Source organism: Cynoglossus semilaevis, chromosome Z, assembly GCF_000523025.1.
Source record: "Cynoglossus semilaevis isolate Cse_v1.0 chromosome Z, Cse_v1.0, whole genome shotgun sequence".
Taxonomy (NCBI): Eukaryota; Metazoa; Chordata; class Actinopteri; order Pleuronectiformes; family Cynoglossidae; genus Cynoglossus; species Cynoglossus semilaevis.
In genome coordinates this window covers 17,893,960-17,911,982 of record NC_024328.1, presented here as the reverse complement: position 1 = coordinate 17,911,982, position 18,023 = coordinate 17,893,960, and the positions used below count along the sequence as shown (strand labels likewise).

At 39.3% G+C, this 18,023-nt stretch overlaps 1 protein-coding gene across 4 annotated transcripts in view; it reads right to left on the bottom strand.

Annotated features, from left to right (window-relative positions):
• The window catches only part of LOC112486470 (ultraviolet-B receptor UVR8-like), a 165,997-nt gene that overhangs the window by 96,562 nt on the left and 51,412 nt on the right, over nucleotides 1-18,023 (bottom strand). Inside the window, exon 4 of one of the 4 annotated variants that reach the window (XM_025053188.1) lies at nucleotides 13,024-17,818. The exons of the other annotated variants lie outside the window; for them this stretch is intronic. Coding sequence (XP_024908956.1) covers nucleotides 17,512-17,818 — 307 coding nt within the window. The 3' untranslated portion in view covers nucleotides 13,024-17,511. Of the gene's footprint in view, nucleotides 1-13,023; nucleotides 17,819-18,023 lie in introns of those variants that run through there. 4 annotated transcript variants of the gene reach the window in all.

Genomic DNA, 18,023 nt, shown 5'->3' with positions numbered 1-18,023 from the left:
GGAGTTATTTTTAAGACCAACTAAATTCCTATTAAATTCAAGTCCAATCACAGTCAACTGTGACACATTCTGTGTCACCAACTAATGTTTGTAGAAAACAAGGGCAAATGTGCATCAAGAGAAATCCAGTGACACTAAATAATTCACTTTTTCTTTTTGTTTAAAAACACCCTCAGTTCTTAGTTAATGTGTAAAGCCATCACTGTTTATGCATGATAAACACCCAGTATTAATTAGCTTAAGCACAAGTGTAATATGTAGCTAAAATGGGTGATTATATGTGTTTAAGACCAGACATAACAAATCTGCTGGCTCAAATTAATTCGATAAACAAATGGGAAAAGGCAGGGTTAGAGTTCAAGGGTATAAAAAACTCCATTACCCCCCCCACTACTCACTCTGTGCTTTCATGTAATTATATATAAGGTTGGACGGAGTTAATTGAATGTGGTCCATTCACGTTGTTTACATTTTGCTCATAATTCCTGACTTTCACCATCAACTAATTAAAAGTGTCCTCAAAATAAATCCCATAATGGTGCAAAGAGTGAATGCCTATGTGAGAGCATGCATGTTTCTGCAACACAGGCCTCATTTGTATGTATTTTGGTAGATAAGCGTGCACTTTGTGTATGTTTTACTACATACAACGTACACAATTAGGCATGGACGGATATTCAAATAAGTCTTTTGTCAGAGGTTCTGCGTAGGGCGGGACAGGATGCACGGTACACTAATCCATGATGCACAACAAGGTGGCAGCTCCATTGTCTGTCTGACAGATAGAAATTATTTGCAGGCATGCTACACCAACAGATTAAACCACAGTTGGGGAGGGTGAGATAAGATGGCAGCCCATACTATGGTAGACACCTCTTCCAGCTCAAACAATGCACTTTAATCCATTCCCCATTCTCACAATCAGGTTGTTTGACATGACTTTTCAACATCCCACACACTTATTCTCCCCCTCTCTCGTTCCACCTTTCATCAAGAGCAAGGCTTAGCGCTGAAGGGACTTCATCATGAAAACTAATCTGCACGTCCTACCAGAGGCCCCAGAGCCACACGTCTTTCACTGTACTGTTATAAAATGAACTGGAGGGCCACCATTGTTTTTTTTTCTCCTTCTTCTTTTCTTCATCTGGTTAGTTAAAGTCAATGCTCCCCTGTCTTTGCTACCCACCATGTCCTCTATTTCTGCTAATGCTGTACAATTCAATCATATTTTTGTTATTCCATCCTCTTTATAGAGCAGTTTTTTTCGACCAGGCCATTAGAACATTAAACAATCGTCCTCTTTAATACTTGCATTTAATATGTCCAGTGATTAATTGGACATATTTATGTGCAAATGTTCAATATTTTATTTTATTATATTTTATTAAAAAAAAATATTGTGTAGTATTTACAATATTTAATTTCAATATGAGCAATATTTATAATTTCATTGTACATACACTATATTTTATTCTATTATATAGGTATAACTTTTCACTCAAATATTGTATATGAAAGCTGCTATAGTAATATAGTAATAAGATAATACTTGGATGTGAATGAACACAGGACATATATCAGATGAGTGAATGTGTTAAATGTCAGAAATCACAAAACATTAAATAATGTCAATTATTAAATAATAGTGTCACAGCAGTCCTTGGTTTGCCTGAAAAACATTCCGATTCCACAAACAAGGAGCTGATCATAGATCTGATACTTAACATTCATAATTCACCTTACCTTAGCCAGAATATCTTATAGTAAGCTTTTATAAGATCTACATATTAAATATTAAAATGAAGGAATGAACAGCTGACGTTTATCAAATCAGACTACAAAGTATGTTTTATTTCACATGGGCTGCACAAGTTTGGAATTAACTTTGTTAGTTTCTGCAGGCTGTGTGATTTAAATCTAACATTATGTAGATACAATTGGACATAAAAGATATTTTTTTAACAATCCTTTGAATTTACAAGCTTGCGCATGGACCACCCTCTCGCAAGCATTGATCATTGCCATCCTAAAACACCCACGTTTTGTTGCCAGAAGGTTCCACCAACAGCTGTTTGTTCTAGGGGCAACTGCCTACTCTAAATTTGCTTAAAAATGATTATTGCCAATTAGATGCCCATTAATTGTGCAAGCACGGGATGCTGCCAGCTGTTTACATAGGGGAGAAAAATAGCCCTTATTTAATTTTTCCCTCAAAGCCAACAGCACTGTCTTGCAGTGCCACTGTGTTTTATTCCTAATACGCACATATTGTAAATGACTGTTTCAAATTTTGAGCTGCTCGCCCTTCCATGAGAGAAAACAAGTAGGTAAAATGATCCCCCAAAAGGTAATGAAGCAGCTGTGTAGTCGCTAGACTGTGTGTTTTTAAAATTCAATCAACTTCATTTGTCGGACAAACCAGGGGGAATTGATTTTACAGGTTGTAAAGACAAATGCAGAGCAGAACTTCTGAAGAAACAGCTGTGATTGATGCTCACAGACAGAGATCCCACAGATGCTGCAAGAAATTTTTACATTGATAAATCTAAAAATTTTATCACATCAATGGTCGTAATGAAAAATACTAATGCACAGTGTACAGCAGTGAACAGACAAAAGTGTGGACAAAGACCTTAACCTACAGCACCAGAAGAGAACTTCACAGCTTTACAGTACTTATCTGTGGCTGCGTTTGTGATGAATGGTTGTCAGCTGCTATGGCAATCTGGATGGCTTTAACCTGACCCCTGAACAATAGCTCGGGACCCTCGGCTTGTGCCCTAAACTGGCAGAAAGAGCTGATTTTACTCCCATCAATAGTTAGTGTGACCCAGGTGCAGACCACAGAGTCCCAGAGCAGCCCACTTCTATTCCCCCTAGCCCAGGTGCGTGTTCAGCGCCAGCTTTAGTTTTCAGAAAGAAGCCTCTATCGGAGATGTCATTAGTTTACCTTTGACCCTCTCCTGAGCTGACCTTGTTAGAGGTGTAGAGACAGGATGCACCCGTCCTACCTCTGAGTTAGCAGATGCTGCAATTGTGAGTAGAAGAGAGGGATAAACAGCATTCAAGAAAAAAAAACAAAACAGATAACTGAAACTACAAATCGAGGCATATTATTCAACCATTTAGAACCCTCCTCCCAGCATATCACTTTTATTCTATTTGTCTTTCACCACATAAACTGTAAAATCATTGAGAGTGCTGCGGCCATTTCTCTCTTTCACGTTCTCTCTCTCTCTCTCTCTCTCTCTCTCTCTCTCTCTCTCTCTTTCTTTCTCTCCGGCTTGTTGCCTCACTTCCACAAAATAACACATCATTGGACAGATAGCATCAATTCTGCCCACAGTAATCCCCGGCACCTCTGGTTGTATCACTCATTCAATTTCAGCCGCTGGCTACGGCAAACATTACACACTGCATTGAGATTACCAGAGAGAAGCAGAAGGGGAGAAAAAAAGGGCCGTATCCATCATGGCATGATGCTCCTGTTATTGTGACAGATCAAATTCAGTGTGTGTGCCTGTGTGTGCACAAGCGAGGTGAGTAAACTGTGGTGCGGGTGCTGCCGTGGTCAGCATACATGTTGACCGTCCACACTGCCCAACTCCAGTGACCTCTTTAATACAGTAGCTGAGGCCCTGGTCCATGTTCTTGTTTTAGCTGCAGCAATTAAACTTGTTGAGTGATAACCCTGAAACTCCACCCAGCTAGCTGTAGGACAGATGGGGAGAGGAAAAGTAAAACTTGGGGGAGAAAATGAAAAAGAATGAATATAAATGTGCAAACCAGATGGATTTATGAAGTCAAAACTTGTCACAAAAATAAATAAATATCCACACAACGAGACAGCTTAATGTAAAAAAATGTGGGCAGAACTACAGAGAGATGCACTGGATGTATCGTCGCCTGCTTGTCTGTCTCAATGGTTGGTTGTTGTGTTGCCACCCTCCTCTGGGAGACAAGGGTTTGCAGTGAGAGCAGGGTGAAGATGAAGAGGCAGTGTCAGGCTACCTTTTAATGGTCAGGAGTGTGGTTAGTTCCTCTGACTCGGCCTTTCCCCCGTGACGACAGGTCCACTCCACATAACTGGCCATAATTCAACTCATTTGGCAGTTTGAGGTCTTGGAGGTCTAGGGATAAAAAGTGTGGAGAGGCCTAATGGCAGACAGAGAGACCAGCTGAGGGCACTTCTTAGAAGATCTCCACAGGAGAACATTTCTGGAGTAGGCCCTAGAAACCACACCGGTCCATTAGCTTTTCAAACAGGAGGGCTGGGAGAGGGGAGAAGACAGAGCACCGGACAGTACTGCAGCTCCACAGGTATGACAGACAGTAGGCAGGAAAGCTTGGAGTAGTATTACAAAAAATGTATACCAAGCAACCGAGTAAATATTATTTTTCAAAAAGACCAAAAAAAAAATTACAAAGTACTAACATTAGAAGCTGCTTTTTAAAAAAGTAACTTAAAATGTTATACTTAAAAATAACAAAGCTCCCATTTAAACTCAAAGGAGGATCACTCACAGGGTGGTTACCAATCTAGCTTAGGGAAATTATAGCACCACCTACAGGAGCTGGAAAGTTTGTTTTTAAAGAACCAAGGATAGCTGCCTAGTACTTCAAAGTATTTGTATAATGAAAAAGAAGAGAAACGGGCAAAACTTTGAAATGCAAAGAATAAATTAGCCGACTAGTGCTTATTAACCTGTGCAGTCTTTTTAGTTAGCCTTGATTAGAACTACGACAAAGCTAAATGAGATTGTAGTGATGCGGTTTAAAATTAAAGCACTGCAGCATCTGTGGCGAAGGTTTATAGGGAATATTCACCACCACTGCGAATCACCATGGCTCTGCGGGGCATTTTGCCTCCTAAGGGGTATTAATTAAGATGTTGAAGGAGTAAGTGGGAAGGGACCGAGATGAGGCACAGTATGTGCTTAAAAGGAGAAAGGATATTTTGGCAAATTCCAGTCTGGGCATGTTTTTGGGGGGCCCGTTGAGAAGACATAGAGGGAGCATCTGGGAGGGAGAGAATAAAAGGAGATTTCTGAAAGTGTGTGTGTAAATGAGAGAGAAAGACCTGCTGACCCTGAGCTGGAGAGTTCTAGCTGAACAATTAAACGGTGTTGGAGACTGAGAAGAAATAATCAATCTGCTTTATTATCATCAATGTAAAAATTATAACACAAGTGGGAAAAAATAATGAGACGGTTCGATTTCCTTATGTTTGCATAAAACCGTATAAGGACGTTGCTTATTTTATTCTTTGTCATATTATATGAATATTAATAACTTTTAGAGAGAAGAAAAGTTGGGGTCAAAATGTCAGCACACAGGCTTGTCTATAAATATTATTCTGTCTGACAGAAATATGTCAGTGTATTAGACTTTGAGGCATGCCTTAATTTAGTCATGAGCAGGAAGCAGACTTCATCATCATCGGATGATATCAAGATGAGCAGAAGAAAGAAGGAAAAATGTTCAACTTTGACAAAGGGAATGAATTTTTTTCTCCCTCTAGTCCAAGTGGGTGTAATTTTGGGATTAGGGATCGGCTGCAGACTGGCTAAGGGACATGTATGTGATGTGAAGGCTAATCACCGGCTGCAGTTTCGTAAGGCAGACAGTCACTGCGCTACAGACAGCAATCAGCACGGTGAAAAAATAAGTGGGTCACGGAGTGAGACCTTGATTAAAATGGCAGTGATTACAGCACGGCTTGAGTCCTGATTTTTTTTTTACGGGGTCCCCCCAGCCCAAACATCTGTCCTCTGGAGAAGCAACCTCTATGAAAGAAAATAGACACACTATAGAAGTGTGAGCATGCCTGCAACGATCTTTGGTGTGGCGGACGCAGATACGTGGCGGATGACGCCCACACACATACGTATGTGCATACAGTTTATATTGTTGTGTATACATGGCCACACGGAAACTGGTGAGAAAGTTTAAATGTATTACACACACATATAAATAAATACTGGTGGCATTGTTATTTATACTGATGTACTTTTCTTAACTAATTACTCTACTCTGCATCTGAGGAGGATATTGAAATAGAACATAATGAAAATTGTGTGGGTGACATTGACACTACAGGCACGTTTACTTTTCTAATTATAACCAGTGTTACTGTGAATAAAAGGGAGAAATAAACAAAGCTTAATATATGCATTCTCTCAGAAAATAATTTAAAAGAATAACAGATACAGTGAGGCTACATGCTTTAACACACTATGATATTGAATCTGTTATTGTTAAAATAAACTGCTCAGCGCAAAAGGTCAAATAAAAACCTAATTTATTCTGTTATTTAGTTTAAGAACAGGAAGAATTGGAATAACTGTTTGATCAATACAGTTTAAATCTGTTTTCTTCCTACTGTTTGTGTCAAGTTGGTCGGGAGTCTGCTAGAAAAGCAAAGTGCAGAGAGCAGGGAAACAATGTCGGTGCCATTTAACAGCAATGTGAAATCAATATATGTTCTGAAATGGCAGGAAAAACATCATTGTAAACTAGTTATTGATGTGTTAAAGTAATTTACACTTGCTCGTACAAGACAGATCGTGGCAATATTTATTTAGCTGGCAAGCTGGCGGTGGGAAAACGATACAGCAGCTGTAGCTATCACCAGATGCTGGTGTTACAATGTCCGTCCATCAAATCGTTCCTCTTACACACACACACGCTTACACACACACACCCACCGCTCCTCCTCCCCTTCCTTTCTCCTACTCTACATCCTCCTCTTTCCTCACTTTCCCAAATGGCTGCCTCCCTTATCCCTGCAACATGACAGTCTTAAAACAACTGTATAATTAGAGCTGCATCTGTCACACAGGTACGTACTGGCTCACCGAACTCCAAGGCTTTGTAAGACGTTAAAGGACACGAGAGAAGAGCAAAAGAAGAAATAGTTGACACCAATCTGTCCTACAAACACAGACTGCAGGATTGATATAAGGATTGGGATTCGTACTACGAGCTGAAAAAACAGATTTTCCGTAAAGCAAAATGACAGGTGTTGCACAACAGGGACAAACACATCAGTGCTCCTCCTGACATCATGTACAACAATGCTGTTAGTGCAGGCTGTACAACGTGCAATGCTACATAAAAGGGGGACAAAAAGAAAAAAAAATGGAGCTATTCCACTATCAGCTGCTGCAATTAGGGAACACAATGTGAAATGTCAGAGTGGATCTGTATCATCGGCAGCCCCCGTCACAGGAAAAAAGCCAAGAGAAGAGCAGGAGGTAAGAGGAGGAACAGAGTAAAAGGCAACTCACATCCTCCTGAGCTTGTTTATCTAACATGAAAAAAGTCAAATCTTTAAAGTTATAGCAGAAAAACGGTGGTTGACTTGCTGCAAGTTATTTTATTGAATAATTGAAAGGGACACTAGCTGAAAACAAAGCAATTGTGCAAAAAACATGAAGGGCATCTAAAGAGTTTCCATGAATCAAAATATTAGTTTATAAAAAAATGCTTAAATGAAAATACATAAACATATTCTTTAAATAATTTTAAAAATTCTTGTTTTTTAATAAATTTTGCATCAAAAAACAATGTAAAAAAAATAAGGAATTTGCAATAAATTAGAGCCGCTTAACTTTTATTTATTTTGCCGTATAGAGTTTCTCTCTCAGGCTGATACTTTCCATCTATATGAGGGAAAAATAATGGTGAGGAAAGATGACACTTAATTTTCAGCTCAGCATTGTTTTGACTTGTGATAACTCATGAATCTCCACAGGATGTGATAAATCATTTGCAGATTTCCTCCCGGTTTGGTTTTTTGATCAAATTGGGATGTCCAGACGTTTGCCCACACTCATTACATTTGGGGAAACAGATTGAAAGCAGGCCTAGGCACGTCCTCTGGTATCAAATTGAAAAAACAACTCGGGGCTGAAGCTCCTGAGCAACTGTAGAATTATCACCTCCACACATTCATGCAGAATCCGACTTTACAAGTGATATATGGTCACACACAAACACACCAAACAGAGATTATTGAACTCCTTTGAAGAATAACACACTTCTGATACAAGTTTGTGTCATGGTCTCGTCAGAGGTTTTGACCTCAGGATCGTCAAGATCACGATGCTCCAGGACACCTGATCGTTTAAAGGACACAGTGAGAAAAATTTGAATTGGGGAGAATAAAAGGGCATCTTTATGAAAAAGACTGTACTGTGAAGCACATTTCACAGCATCATATAAGCTCCCTCTAGTGGTTTCACAGCAGACAGCAGAGATGGAGTTAACACAAGGGAATATTGCTATATATATATATATAATATATATTTCTATTTCCGGTACATTTTTAAAACATATGTTTCATTAAAAATATCGGGAATAAGATTTAGCCTTTTAAGATTGTAACACACTAAATGTAGACAAATATGTAATTAAGTGCATTAAAGCAGAAGAGTAAAAACCTTAAATAGTTGTTCAAGTAAGGATGTAGTATTAACCAAAGAAAGAAAATGTAGCTGTAAAAGTGAAAAAATGTCTTGAATATTTATGATTTGCCTATTTAAACATTAACTTTATAATGTATGTGTCTATGTGTCTGTAAAATATCTGGGTTTTGAGTTTAAGATTAAGTCTTTTTTTTTTTCTTTTTTTTGTGCTCATACCTTTCTTTTTTACCACCTTTCTTCTCATCTCTGTTCATCTTCTTGCTTCAGAGCCCTGGCTGATGTGTCCAGCTGAACTTCTTTCACTGATTTTCTTTTTTCTTTCTTTTTTTTTTTTTTTTTTGTTTGTTTTGTTGTTGGTTAATCTTTTTTGTTCTTTAAATCAGAGAAATCCATCCATGCACTGATTTACTTTAGAGGGAGCGACATCAGAGAAGGAACAAGACTAAAGTAAAAACCTTTCTGAATGTGTCTTTAGTCATTTACAAAACACCTGCACAGCTCTAAGTGTATGTAAGACTGCCAGGATAAGAAACATATGTGGGTCCTGTCTTTTCATTATAAACACAGCAGAATGTTCAGAAATTGAAAACTGATATGGACCGAAGCAATTTCTCCACACCAACGTCGACAGGTTAAGAGGAGACATTTTTTTCTCTATATATTTTTTTATGTTTTAGTCACGGCTGTGTCTTCTTTCCAATTTCACTTTTTTCCCTCCTCTCTGTCTTCCTTTATTTCCTAGGTTTATCCCTGAGGTGTCCTCTGGGGCTACCTACTGGATTTGAAATGCATTTTCTAAAGAACCTTTTTTGAAATGCTGCTATCTCTCAAAATGTCCTTAAGAAAAGTATGGGAGAGCGAAGGCTAGCAAATGTTTTAAAGTACTCTTCTGCACAATATAAAGTACTCTGCATTTTTGTGCGGTGTTTACTCAGGGAAGAAAAAAAAACAATTTCTCAGCAGCAGTGTCAGATCTGTTCTTCTGGGACTGTGATCAGTGACAGTGGGTGCTGCGAGGAATAAAAACTGAACCTCTACAGTGCAATTCAGCAAGACCTGATTGAGAGGCCGAGCTCTAGAGATTTGAGCTCCTGAACTGTTACTTGAGTAAAATAAATTGTCTTTCTTTGGGAGATAGGATTAGCATAAAGTAGGGTGATAACAACGACAGTGGAACTTCTAAGACCTTCAAAATGCCCAACATTTAAAATACTACATATATTACTGTCATATACTACAGAGACAAGTTAGAAGGATCTTGGAACCCACCAGTGAACTTATGGCCAAATAGGACAGGAGGCACACAAAGATTAAAATCTACTGGACAGCAGTTCTACTGTCCAAGGCTGCGGACACACTTCACAGTTGTCTGTCTTTACAGGTTTTAAAAAGACTTGGAATACAGACATACTGTAAAGACGTATTCTAGCAACTTAAAGACTGGGCTTCAAATTCCAGAATTCGTTATCATAAAGTGCATAGTAAAGCACAATAATGCTGTAATAATTCAAACTGGGTGAGATGGATAACAGTGATCTTGGTCAATGATACCCTTTTACCCGTTAGTAACAACAAGAATTTTAACTCTAGCTGCTAAATACAGCACAAATAAATATAAAAGAAACCTTTGAATAATAGTGGTCACAACACTTCAGGATTCCATGACTGACAAAAATTAGTTATCAATCATCAAACCAGCTTTAGGTAATATGCCCTTAAAAATATTTAAACAAACACAACTACGGCGTATCATGATGCATTTAAGTGCTGTTGGAACAGTATCTAGAGACATAAAATTATAATCAGTTAGTTTAAATGAAGTGCATCACTGAGTCCCATCATGGACTGTAGTCTACGCCATCAACAAATTATGCCAATTACTGCCAGAAACCCCTGTGGTGTTTTGATAAGACCTTCCACCATTTCAACCAGTGAAACAATGTGTTCCAGTATTTGTTTACAGAGGGAGAAAGGCTCTGACACGCAGTGAAAATAATATTTGTTATCTCTATATGCCATCACTGCAGCGTGAAGGCACTACTGGCTAATCCTAACCTGGATTTCTCATTGAGGTTTAATCTTGTCACGGCAATTTAGCATCTAGTCTAGTTACTGTGTGTGTGTGAGAGAGTGTGTGTATGTTTCTGTTCCCATTTTGGGAGGGTGCAGTGGAGACAGATAGATGAGCCAGTCATTCTCTTGCTGGCCCCTTCTCCTCTCTTTCCTCCTCCTTCCTTCAACTCCATGTCAAGAACCAACCACGTGTGAAAACTTGCCTTAACTTCACTTGCCTGTGTGACTACAGCGTCAGACAGAGTTTGACAGATCTGTGCGCCACAGAGGTGTCTCCCCGCCATTTGGCATGCCATGCGAGTCTGGTGCACTGGAGACTGCCTGTCAAACGCCTATGAGTCGGCAGCGCAGCCAGGGACCCTACGGAGCACCAGATGGGCCATTAAGGTAGTATTAATGTAGATGCCATCGCTTTTCTCCTCTGACTGGGACATGCTCTCTCGAACTGCGAGCAGCTGCTGCCATTTACTAGGACAGCTTCCTACTAACTTTGGCCAACTGGCATCAGCACTGACTGCTGCTGAATGTAATGATATACTTTTTCATCCTGCTCTACCTGTGACTTTTCTCTGTTTGTTGTGCCCTCCCATTCCAGAGGTTTTAACAGGATAAAGCTTATTACTTGCAGCTTGTCGTGCAGCCAAAGCGATTTAAAAGAACACCCCCCACACACACACACACACGTATGTAGGCAGCAATTTTCTCTCCCAATGACACACATGCACATGCAGAAAAACAAAAACAACTAGCACTCTAATAGGTGTACAGAGGCTGGATCCATCTGCACATCCACTCCTAAGTTCATAATCAAGCCATGATATTCAGCTGTGTATGGTTATTTTTTGTTTATACCCCATGGAGTGCTAATACCATGCTTTAATTGAGAAGAAATTGGCTGTTGGCAAGAAACAGAAAAGGTTACCCAAAACCCAACCATGAATAAGTGTTGCAATCAGTAATATTCTATTTAGTTAAGTAGCCTAAAATGGGATGTTTTGAGATCATTATTCAAATCACATTGACAAAATCCTATTACCAGAATTACTTCTCCGGGAGGAAACGTACAGAATTATTGATGTGCCATAAAAGTGCTTTTAGCATTACGTACACCAGGGGCATATTAGAAAACTCTGGGGCTTGTGATTTAAACACAAGGTCACAAGCAACATATTCTCTCTCTTTTCTGTCACTAGAATAATTCATGTACTAAAATAAAACTTTTCATAGTTTCTGCTGTTACAAAATTGAGAATCAAGCCACCTAGAAGATAGCCGTGGTCGTTTCCAGGGTTCAGTTATCATATTGAACAGTTTTAACACAATCATTCTAGACAAGTCAACGAGAAGGGTAAGGGCTTCAGAGAGGCGTTGTCTCAGTTCAGACACAGATCTCCAGAGGTGCAAGTCAGTCATTTTCTACACAACTTGGGCTAACTCCATCTGTTTCCTCTCCCTTTTTAGTGCAACACAGGGTCTGAGTGAAGAACAAGTGTCCTTTAAGATGTCCAAGGGGAGTTTAGTACACAAGTTTAGGCCTCAACTTACACACACACTTGTCCGCAGTGTATAACTCTTACCTGCAGTGTTACACTAGGCTGTAAGTGCTGTATAAACTCAAGAGTGACTTTACTGTCTCTTGGTTTCAGTCCAGTTGAAACGTGGGGGTGGAGCCGTCTGTGCGTTTGCATCTCAGGAGGCATTTCAGACGAGGATTACGGGGCTGGAATCACTGGTGGTCAGTGTTAAAATCATGCACACCGTCACCGAAGCGCAGCAAACGCTTATGCTCCTGCATAGCCGTTAGTGTACTTGTGGTATCAAACTGACACCTTCTCCCTTGGCTGCTCCTGACAAGGAATTTCCTCATTTAAAAATTAGCTGTATTTTGCCAAATGCACAACAGCAATTTGTACAGTGATGAATACATTTAGGTTCCTCAGCAGAGATCACACAATCAAGGGTTTATTTTCTTAAACAACAATATTCCAGTCCAGACATTACAAACACACAGTGATCTCATTCTATTCCAATTAGGAGAAGAACAAAAAACAAAAACATCATCCTAAAACATCCAAGAATTGGTTGCTTTCGAAGTCATCAGAAAATAAATCACAAGATGTTAAAATGTAAATGTAAGTACAGAAATTAATTGTTTTAAAAGTTGTATGGAAACAGTCATCATCATCAACTGTGTAGGAACTTGTTAAACACGGACCTTAATAAGACAATTTAGCAACGCTAAAGGAGAACATACATACATATAACACACACACATCATACATATATTGTAAATGTATTCAATGGATTAATGACACATATGACAAACTCTGTATTTCCATAATGTATGCCTGTAATGTATTTTCATAAATATTAAGGTGTGGTGCTTTGGCCCAGAGTCAATGTCTCTGTCATTAGTGTGGAACCCCAGGGTTCACCTCCTGGGCAAGATCGAATCCCGGTTAGGGCAGTTGGTACCTTCCAGTGGACTCACCACCTGCCAAATGGGGGTTGGTACGGTGCAATGTGATTTGGGTGGCAGTCATAAAGACTGCTGCCCCAGTGACCCGGTAACAGATAAGCAGATGAAAATGGATGGATGGATAAATATTAAGGCAAATGAAGCTTGTCAGACAATATAAGCGCAAAAAGGGTGAATTCCCACTAGATTATTTTTTCATGAATTCATACAGACATATGACAATATAATAAAATACTGTAACTTTTTTTTCTGGGAATGGGGCTTTAACATGCTAATGATATGGATGAGGAAAATGTGTTTGTGTTGTGGTGTAAAATACACTAAGGGAAATCATTTCGCACTGCTTTATCCAGGAAATCCAACCTGCGATGAACAGAATCAGTTCTGTCTTTTTCCCTGAAAAGGTGCATATTATTGCTTTGCTATGCAAATGCTTTCAACAGCAACAGTAATGCCATCCTGCTATTGTGGGGAAATGATCGCTGTACTGGGACAAGCAAGCCAGGCTTTGACGGATGCAGAATAACAGTGTTACAGGGCTAAGCAATGTGTGAGTGGGTGTACTGCAAATAGGTTATTTTGATTTTTCTTTTTTTTTTTATAGCAGAAAGGAGGTATTACTGAGGCCTATTGGTGCACAGGGGTACACTTCCAACCAAGGCGATTAGCATAAAAGAAGAATCCTAATGTTATTTTCAAATTCTGTAAAGAGAGAAGCAAAGGAAAAATCCTCTAATCACATTATTATTTGTGTCGGAGATGAAGATCAATCAGGGTTAAAGCGTGTCAGCATTTAACAAAACCAATAGATGTTTGCTTGTGCAGGTCTACACCTCTACTGTGCTGTATGTGGAGAAACAGCTTAAATTATACCTGCTCTCAGATTGAATTTGCTCATTATTTAGCTTCATACACACACACAAAGAAATTGATTTATGTTTGACAACTGTATAATTTGAACAACGGGAACTGAGTCAACCCTATAAAAAGACTATGAACAGTGCTGAACAGCCTCTGCTGCCCTCAGAGGCCTGGACTGAAAAACGTGGCAGCATCCATAGACAACTGGGGAAAAACTCGAATAGAAAGACTAAAGAAAATAGTCGGTCGACACAGAAAGAAGCATTTACAACATTTTCCAGGCCAAACATGGTTTACCATAAGAGTGAACAGCAAAAGAGGGTCAGAAATGGCATCTTGCTCCATTCATAAATTGCTATTACAAAGTGTTAGCGCCCCCTGTAAGATGTGCCTTAAACAGAGTTAGTAAAGTTAGTAAGTTAGTAAAGTTGCAGAAAAAGTATTTTTCTTTCCTATTTTGTAAATCTGTCAAGACAAAAATAGTCACACCTCATGATATACATTTTACTGGGAAAGTAATATCTAGCTACAAAGATATTACTCTACTCTGTCTATGTGCAGAGCAGAGTCATCAGCCAATGCCACAACGTAAAAACAATTGTATTGTGGTTAACAGCACTTAACCAACATTTTTTTTCAACCAAAGGGCAGTGTAGCTTCAAGTAACTACACCAGCATATGCCTGTTATTGCCCATGGAAGATTAATTTATGTTTCTAAATGTAGAGTAGCGAGCAGGGTTAAAATGAACTTCTGCTTTCCAGCAAAATGGTTGACTGCTAAAATTCAGTAGAGTGGATCTTTGCTGGTTGGGGAAGCAGAGTGGAGAAAGGAGGATATCCAGTCTCATAGCAGCTCATGTAGAAAGAGCAGGAAGGCAGTCAGTGATTAACGAAACACTTCAGAGTACAAGGCACAGCGGTGCTCAAAGAAAACAGTGATGATCTCCACTTAATCGCGAAGAAGCCTGGAGCATCTGCCGCCAGAGCAGGGCAGCAGCAATGGCGAGCTCCTGCTCCGCTAGGCTGTGATCTCCAGAGAGCCACGGCCATATGCTCCGCTCTGCTGCAAACTCGCAGGAAGTTAATTTTCTGACAAAACACGGGGATAAATATGACATTCAAACAAGTTGTGCTCAGCCAGGCTGAACACAGATGCCATGCCAAGCTCAAACTGCACACGTGTCATACTTCAGAACTAAGTTTGTTTTCATGCTTCCAAAGTCACTTTTTAGCTGCTAGCAAAGTAAAGTAGACAACAGGGGGTGCATCTTCGGCCAGGAGGCTTTAACCTAATTTGAGAGTCAGCTACAGTGTTTGTATGGTTTTAATTCTTGTTGAAAAACAAACACTGGTGACAACATCTGTGCGGGGCAGCACACGAAGAACTGGAGAGACACTGTCTGATAAACACATCCATCAAAAGCACTGAGAAAAATGGCAATGTCATTGTCCTCGTGAAGGGGAGAGAGACAGACCAAAGAGAAATGAAGGCCAAAAGAAGAAGATTAACTTTCATATCCATCCAGACACAGGACCCCATGGAGCGACATTAAAATAATGTCAATCAAACCATTAAATAGGTGGCCTGTCTGACCTTGTCTGTTCCAGGTGAAATGCCTTGGTGGGCCTGAACAAAGGGCTTGCAGGTGTGCAACGAATTCCCAACACTTTTCCAGTAAAGGGCCAGTAAAGAAGAGAATATAGTGTTTCTCACATCTCAGCTGTCTGCTACCACTCAATTTCAGATGGGTAAGGAGAAACGAAGCCTCAAGGGTAAAGATGGCAGCTCCAACCAGCAGATTCTTTATAACAAAAGCCAGTATCATAGTACACAGTCTGCGGGATGACTAAAGGTGGCGCAGCTTGTCTGGACCCAACGAAAAAAAAGAAACACATACACATGTGAGGAGGCAGTTGAGATAAAAGAAGTTGTAGGTGGGTGGTTGGAGGTCAAGGTTTGGGCCTCCACCTGGCTAAAAAATGAAAAGGTTGTCTGAGACACACATACCAACAGGTCCTATTTTCTGCCGATGCTGCTGCTGTGCTTCAGTATCAGTTGCTTCTGAAGTAAAAGATGAAGGCTAGGTGCAGTCATGCAGACACTGATGGCCTTTATCGGAGGAAACAGGTAAGGGCTTTGGCCCCTGGGCCTCCAGGTTGCTGCCAGGTGGCCAGCTATCTTCTGCCAACCCCTTCCCACTTCGCATGAGAACAGTCTCTCATGAACTCCAGGTCTCCCTTCAGGGATTTCTATCTATAAATGTATTATGCAAATACTGGAAAAAGGCCAGTGGAAGAACTGATAACATAACACTGAAACGGTATTTTGGTAATTAAACAAACATTTTCTATGAGCTAGTAAAAAAACAGAAATGAACCTAATAAATCTGCTGTCTTTCTTTCTTCCATCCAGACTTTGTTAACATGCTTTTTTTTCTTTATCTAAGTGTTTAGCTTCTCTATACTGACTTCAGCACAGAAATAACTAATGGGAGAAGATAACTATATTCAGGGCTAAAGAGAGAGGAAGTACACTGAAATATTCTGTGTCTGTTTAAATCCATTCATTATACAATGTGGAGTAAGAAAATGAAAGATGTAATGTACAACAATGCACTAATGTAAGTGAAAAAGACTGGGGAAATCTGTCGGAGATGTAATATATCCACTATACATGTGCATACAGGCACATATCCATATATCAAGTGCTGAGTGGCAATCATTCACCCAGACACTGTCACACTGCAGTAAATGGGCTTATTTTGCATGAGAAGGAAGAGGGTGTGATGGGCTTCACTGGGTAAAAGAGGGACAGAGGGACTCAATCAAATCCTATGAGTAGGCAAAAAATAAGCTACAATGCAAGAGGAACACTTTACATAAGGAGCAATCTCAATTCACCAGCACTTACCTTTGGGTTTGTCTGGATAAAATGCCCTGATACTTGTATAGAAAAGACAGGAGACAGAAAGATAAAATTTACACACAGGCCCTGAATCAATGATGTCATTTTTAGATTATTCTCATTAAATGTGCTCATAAAAATAGAAGGTTATCATGCTAAACAGATTTTACCCAATAGACCAATGAAATCTGTGAAAGCGCATACCGCACTGGTGTGGTGCTGTGTTTGAGGTAAATAAAAACAATCAGCAGAAAGTTTAACAAATAACACAATGATTTGGTTTTAGAATGCTCAAAATGTTATTGCAAGACCAATGCAACTTGAACGTATCACTTGCAAGACTCAGCATGAGTAAATATGACATTCCTCTATTCATGTATACTTTATTTATTTGCCCAAAGAACAACTGACACTAAAATTTTCCAAAGACACCAGAATAATCTGTCAAAATGACTATAAGAATACCTTTCTTGGCAAAGAATGTATCAGATGAGATGGGAGTTGAATCTCTCCTCTGATCTTTCTGGAGCCATATTGTAACTGAGAGCTAGTATACATTTTAAAAGTATAATTAGACCTGACTACAGTATTTTTCATTACCTTAAACAGTCACACTTAAAAAATACCCTAAATATAGCAATAAAACGTATCTCTGTTCGATTATTCTGCTCTTCATCAATACAGTGAAACCACTGTTTTAATGAAATGATGTGAAAATGTTTTCATTCAGTTATTATAGTTTTTCTGGGTGGCAGGAGTACACATTACATACTTAGCATATATCTGGTACATATGTTTGATTTACTTATCAATGTAAAGACATTGTAAAGTTGTATCTGATGCTCTTTAAAGTCAGCCTTCTGGAAGTCATAACCAAGCTGGACGTAGAAGTTGTTCCCAAAACCGTAGGCCCGTCTGTTCTGAGTCCATATGAAGGAGTGTTTGCTTTCACAGGCCACGCCAATTATTCTGTCTACATCCATATCTGTCTTACTTCCCGTCACATTCAGATCCTGTGGCAACTTCACATTGAGTGCATGATCTTTTACTTCTCTCTTTCCATTTCCAAGCCTAAAAGTAAATAATTTGAATTGTATTTTTTAATAATTTTCTCCGTCATTGGCAGAATATCTTAAATCATAAATGTAACACAGTATTGAGGTAATGCACACTAAGCAAAAACATTAGTCACAATTAAAAAACTTTTTAATTCCATAAATAAGAACACACTTTCAGTAAGTTTTTTTTTTTACATGAATTACTCATTTTTTCTGCT